The 6,625-nt window shown below is 44.2% G+C and overlaps 1 protein-coding gene across 1 annotated transcript in view; it reads right to left on the reverse strand.

The window, feature by feature from the left end:
• Nucleotides 1-6,625, reverse strand: part of FAM135B (family with sequence similarity 135 member B) — a 157,202-nt gene that overhangs the window by 123,784 nt on the left and 26,793 nt on the right. Inside the window, exon 2 of the mRNA XM_004373023.1 lies at nt 1,934-2,013. Coding sequence (XP_004373080.1) covers nt 1,934-2,013 — 80 coding nt within the window. The remainder of the gene's footprint in view (nt 1-1,933; nt 2,014-6,625) is intronic.

Consider the following 6,625-nt stretch of genomic DNA (forward strand, 5'->3'; position numbering starts at 1 on the left):
ATATAAAGTTTCCATAGAGTCAATTCTGACTCATGGTGACCCCATATGTGTCAGAGCAGTATTGCGCTCCATAGCGTTTTTAGTGGCTGAGTTTTTGGACGTAGGTCAACAGGCCTGTCTTCCGACGCACCTCTGGGTGGACTCAAATCCCCAACTTTTCAGTTAGCAGCTGAGCAGTTAACTGTTTACACCACCCAGAGACTCTTCATGGGTAGGATTTATTGGACATTTACTTTGTGCCAGTCCCTGTCCAGGACGCTTTACATTTATAATCTCTAAAACAAAACCCTGAGAAAGACAGATTTTCATCCTCTTTGCAGGTGAGGAAATGAAGCTCAACCACCGAGAATATTCTTGGGCTCACACAACAAGTCTGTGGCAATGTTACGGTTCAAAGCCAGCTAAGGGCAAAGTCCTGGATCATTGCATGGACTCCAGGAACCTTCCTCTGGTGGAAACAGTGGTGGAGAAGGGGTCCAACCCCATGCTGGCAGCAAAGGAGGGAACTTTAGGCTGCCTGAATCCCCTGGAACCAACACAGGGCATAGAAGAGTGAGTGGCCACCTCTTCCTAGTCTCAGATCTCTGATTTCTTCCCAGGAAAGAGGACTAGAGCAGAACAGAAAAAACATCTTGGGTAGGTAGTGACTTATTTACTACTTAACATTTATTCTGCCCAGAGTCAGCAACAGAAACAGTGGTCAGCAATCCCTTCCTCCTTCTAGAGCTCAGAAGTCAAAGTTAGCCTGTTACGCACAAATTACTGTATTTTTACACAAAAAACGTGCACCTTCTGTGTCTGCCGGCCACGTTTCTTTTTTTTTTTTTTTACAGCAACATGTGGAAGAGGATTGCCATTGTGGTGCTTGTGAAGGTGCTTCATGGGGGGAGGGCATAGCCGGCAAACAGAGAAGATGCGCGTTATTTGCATAAAATACATTATAAGCCTCTCCTGATGTCTTTTTGTGTGGCCTGAGTCATCAACTCCTTTTCTACACTTCTTCCAAGATGGAGTTAAGGAGATCATCGCATCCACACCTCTAACTTCTGACTATTCAATGGCATGTGACTTCACTCACTATACTGTAATATCATTACAAACAAGGTGGTGGTCTAATGTCCAGGACAATTTCAAATGAAGCTTACGAACTGTAGCTATGACCACAACTCTAACTCTACTGAATTTGATTTCTATAATGCCCACGGCTACCCTTACTTTTATAACTACAATTATGCACAATTTCCACAGTTCCATCTTTTTATCTCATTTTTTTCTCTCCTACCCCGATGTCTTTCTCCTTATTCTTAAAGTCTCGCTGATATATACAGTCCTCCCAAATTTGCTAATGTAACCTCCTTATGCTTCCACTAGTTAATCTTGATGCAATGAGTTCTATGTTTCTGATTCAGCATTCCATTACACCGAGTATTTGTTGGGACCCTGGAATATCCACTTAATACCCACTTAATACAGTGTTAGGACCCTGGGTTGTTCTTGGCAATCCTTCTCCCCAAATTAGGGACAGTCTTTGGACCCCATGTTCTGCATCGAACATGCTATGGACTTCCTACTCACGTAGTCCTCTGGGCACCAACATAACTACCAGATTCTCTTTGACCACAAGCTTGCCATTAACTCCCTGCTGGATGTTGTTCCCCATCCTCTTCCTCCCTGACCTGACTTTAGCCAACACCCCACAGCTAAGTGTAACCCAAGTACCAGCTGCTCCTGGGACAGCAGTTCCTCCTCCCACAATGTACACATCTCACCGTGTCCAACAGAGGGTCTCCATTTCCAAAACGCATTCATCCAGCACTAAACAATGATTTACCGAGTGTCCCTGCATGCCAGGCACTCTGCTACGTCCTGGAGTACAGTGATGACTGAAGGTCACCAGCGGGGGACCAGCACCCACTGCCACCCTTCTGCTCACCTGTCTGCCCAACGATGGAGGCACTCACTCTGTGGGGGATCCTTGAGGACACCTTCAAGGTCACGTGGATCTGGTAATACCTGAGAAAAGAGCAGAGAAAAGTCCGCTGAAGGTCGGGCTTCTTATTGTTGGCTTCCTCTACAAATGCCCAGATTTAATCCTGAAGGCCATGGTGAATCATGGATGTTTCTAGACAGTGCACATGAGCATCTGGCGTCAAAGAGAGATTGATTCTGGCAGCAGAGTGGGAGAGGAATGGGATGGGGCAAATCTGGAAGCAAGAAGTAGAGTTCATAGAGTTTACTTGAGATCTAGTGTGAGTCTGAGTGAGGCTGGTGGAGAGGGGAATACAGAAAAGAGATGGGTCAAGAGACACAGGGACATTAACAGGCACTTAAGGAGTGTGCTTGGAGCCGTGGTGGCGCAGTGGTTAAGTGTTCAACTGCTAACCAAAAGGTCGGCAGCGCTAATCCACCAGCCGTTCCTAGGAAACCCTATGGGGCAGTTCTACTCCATCTTCTAGGGTCGCTGAGTCAGAATCGACTCAACAGCAATGGGTACAGGTACAGGTACCTCTTAGGTAACAATAATGAAAGCAGTCAGCCTATATTGACTCCCATCTGTAGGAGTGGCACTGAACTACGCCTTTTCCATAATATGGTAGGCAGCATAATGTCCTACTCACAGATGACTATGCTCTAATGCCCAGAGCCTGTTAATATGTTAGGCGAATGAGAATTAAGGTCATAGGTGGGATTAAGGCTACTAATCAGCTGACCTTGAGATGTGGAGAATATTCTGGATTATGTGAGTGAGCCCAACGTAATCTTGAGAGTCCTTATAAGTGAAAGAGGGACGCAGAAAAGGGAGCGTGTCAGAGCAATGCAGCATGAGAAAGACTCCACCAGCCACTGGTGGCTTTGAAGACAGAGGAAGGGGCCATTAGCTAAGGAATGTGAGTGGCCTCTAGAAGCTGGAAAAGACAAGGAAACAGACTCTCCCCTAGAGCCTCTACAAAGGAACCCAGCCCGGCAGACATCTTCGTTTTAGCCCAGTGAGAACCGCTTCAGACTTCTGACCTCCAGCACTGCAAAATAATGCCTCTGTGTTGTTTTAAGCCACTAAGTTTGTGGTACTTTGTTACAGCAGCAATAGGAAACTAATACACACTGGCTTTCAAATTCCCTTCTCATGACAAAGCTAATAGGTGGGAATGATTATGCCCATATTAACAATATACAAGCCATGACTCGCAGAGGTTAGGTAATTTGCCCATAGTCACTGAACTAGTTAGTGGAAATTTGGGGGATTAAAATACAGGACCACTAAAACCAAACCAAATCCACTGCCGTCACATCAATTCTGACTCATAGCAACCCCATAGGGTTTCAAGGCTGTAAATCTTTATGGAAGCAACCCGCCACATCTTTCTCCCACAGAGCAGCTGGTGATTCCGACCTGCCAACCTTTTAGTTAGCAGTCGATCACTTTAACACTGCGCCACCAGGGCTCCCTGAATACAGGACCATTTGACTAAAATCAAGCTCTCGTGTTGGGGAGGCAAGTCGAGGTGCCTGAGAGCTCATGAGCTTGCCTCAAATTCCCCCTCACCGTTTCATTGCCTGGAGCCCGATCACCTCCTTGCCCTGATCACCAACTGTTTAATATTATCTGTTGTTTCATGCATTGCCTTCTGTTTTCTCAAAAGCAACTTGTATTCCTTAGAGCCTCTACCACTGCAGTAAGGAGAAAAAAAATCCAATAAACATGTGTTTTTACTTGATTATAGAAATATGCGTTACCACCGGCTGCTGGAGGAGACAAGCCCTGTCCTATTCATCTCTGTGTCCCCATCACTTAACATGCTGCTGGTACACACTGGGCATTCAACTGATGCTTAACAGATGAATGGATGAATGAATACATGAATGAATGAATGCAATGCCAACCAGAGAGATTCCCTTAATAAACGGTGGGGTTATATGATCCAGTTTCAACATCTACAATTCTGGGAGTGACTCAAAATCCACATGTAATTTTTATAAAACTAATAAAACTACCAGTAACATTCTACCACGGAAATGCAGAGGTCTGTGACATTTTGTCATCTGATATCAGATATAACATTGAACAACCACTCTGACCCAGGGACATTTAACATGAACTAAAATACAAATCATTCTGATGAAAAGGTCAATAGCTGAGGCCCTGGAGTTGGACCCAAAGCCAGTGCTAACCCTTAGCAAGTAAACTTAGGCTAGTAACTTTCCTCCTCTGAGTCTCTTTCCTCGTGGGTGATGGCACCTGTACCAGCTCACGGAATCATCGTGAAGCATGAACCAGACAGTGCATGTAAAGCCCGTCTTGATCTCAACCTCCAATGTCATTAAAGATAAATCATCTTTGTTACTTATTACCCAAGACATATGTGAAACAGACATTCTCTCCATCCAGTCTATCCTACATTTCCACAACAGGGGTGAAGCTTAGAGAGGGGTGATGCTCTGGGAAGGGACAAAGTTCAGGAATGCCTGTGGCACATACAAAATGGTGGACTCATGGGGTAAATTTTTGCTATGATATGGCTGTGCCTACCTAAAAGGGGGGAAAAATCTTTGAGTCTTCTGAGGTAATTTACCATAGAGGCTAAGAGAATAAACTCTGAAAGTCTGATAGTACTGGTTGTGTGACCTTGGGTAAGTCACCTAATATCTCTGTCCTTCATTTCTTCACCTATAAATAGGAATAGTAGCAATAGTAATGTACCTCATAGAGTTTTCAGGAAGATTAAAGCATTTAAGATGTGTAAAATGTTAACCCAAAAAACAAAACCGGTTGCTGTCAAGTCGATTCCGATGCATAGCAACCCTATAGGACAAAGTAGAACTGCCCCATAGGGTTTCCCAAGAGCACTTGTGGATTCGAACTGTCAACCTTTTGGTTAGCAGCCAAACTCTTAACCATTGCAGTGCCTGACAAATATTCATTCTAAACAGGGTTTATAATGGTGAGGAACATGAAAATGATGATGACGAAGGTGCCTTTCTCTTTTTGTCTTTTCTTCTAGATGTTGAGGTCCCTGTGACCAGGTGAAGCATCTTTGCTTCCTTGTACCTCAGGGCTCAGGAGAGAGCCGAGCACAGCATGGGTATCAGCAAAGAGCACTGGGATGAAAGAGCATAACTATCTCCCATCCAATCTTGTGTACGTACGTGAGCCCCAGGAAGGAACAGAAGAAGGAACTCTGGAGTCAGACAGACATGGGTTAAAATTTCTGAGAACCCAAAACTTACAGAGTTTCGGTTTCCTCATATTTAAAATGAATATTGAAATATCAATGTGAGGGTATCATGAATTGAATTGTGTCCCCCCAAAAGGTGTGTCAATTTGGCTAGGCCATGATTCCCAGTATTGTGTGACTGTCTACCATTTTGTGATCAGATGTGATTATCCTATGCGTTGTAAATCCTAACCTCTATGATGTTAATGAGGCAGGATTAGAGATTTTTATGTTAATGAGGCAGGATACAATCTACAGGATTAGGTTGTATCTTCAGTCAATCTCTTTTAAGACATAAAAGAGAGAAGTGAGCAGAGAGGAGATGGACGTCATGCCACCAACACAGAAGTGCTGGGAATGGAGCAAGTCCTTTGGACCCAGGGTCCCTGAGCTGAGAAGCTCCTAGACCAGGGGAAGATTGATGACAAGGACCTTGCCTCAAAACCAACAGAGAGAGAGACTCCCCCCGGAGAGCGTGCCCCCAAAACACACGCCTAGACCCCCAGACAATAAAAGAAAAAAAATCTGTTTGTTAAAGCCATTCATTTGTGGTATTTCTGTTATAGCAGCACTAGATAACTAAGACAGAAGGGGAACTTTTTTAATGCATAGAGATAAAGCATGGCATATGGTAGGGTTTCTGTATATGATAGCCAACACTACCATCACTCCCCTTAAAACACGTTCACATTTATATGCGTTCCTTTGGTTGAAACTCAAAACAGCTCCTACTTTCCCCACTTGACAACTGTGGAATAGGAGAGCTTACTAAAGGCCACCTGCAAGGTTACAAGAGGGCTCAGGACTTGAGTTAAGCTTTCTCTGGCTTGGTGAGCAGTGCTCTGCTGTACCATTGACCCTTAAAGGCTGAGACATTGTAGTCAAAGCTGCCTCCAGATGGTTTGACAGTGAAGGGTTCTCAAGTGGGGGCCCCTTCTTGACTTGCCCTAACAATAGGACCATATGGCAGAGCAGTAATCATGTAATTAGTGGCTTTTTTTTTTTTTTTTTTAGCTGTAGGTAAACTGAATACTAATTTATAAAAATATAGAGTGGTAGAATAATCTGTCTTATTGCCAGGCATGCCAAACATAAACGCACCTACCTCCATCTTTATCGGAAATTACCGTTTGCTTGCATCTAATGAGCTATCACATTGTCCCTAACAGTCCCTTTATCAGCAGGATACCTGGCATTGTCAACATCCCAGCCTCACCTAGCTGGCCCCAACCTGACAGCAGTAGACTCAGTGATGCTGGGGGAAAACTTTCTAGCCTGGCAGGGAAGGCTAGAAGTCCTGCCAATAAGAGGTCTAAGTGTCGCAAAAATTCAGAAAGAAAGAAAAAAGACTCAAGAAATGTCTCATGTGTTTTTACTACATACTCATGGAATGATTAGTTGTTCTGACAGTA

The sequence above is a fragment of the Trichechus manatus genome, unplaced genomic scaffold, assembly GCF_000243295.1.
Source record: "Trichechus manatus latirostris isolate Lorelei unplaced genomic scaffold, TriManLat1.0 scaffold00022, whole genome shotgun sequence".
Lineage (NCBI taxonomy): Eukaryota > Metazoa > Chordata > Mammalia > Sirenia > Trichechidae > Trichechus > Trichechus manatus.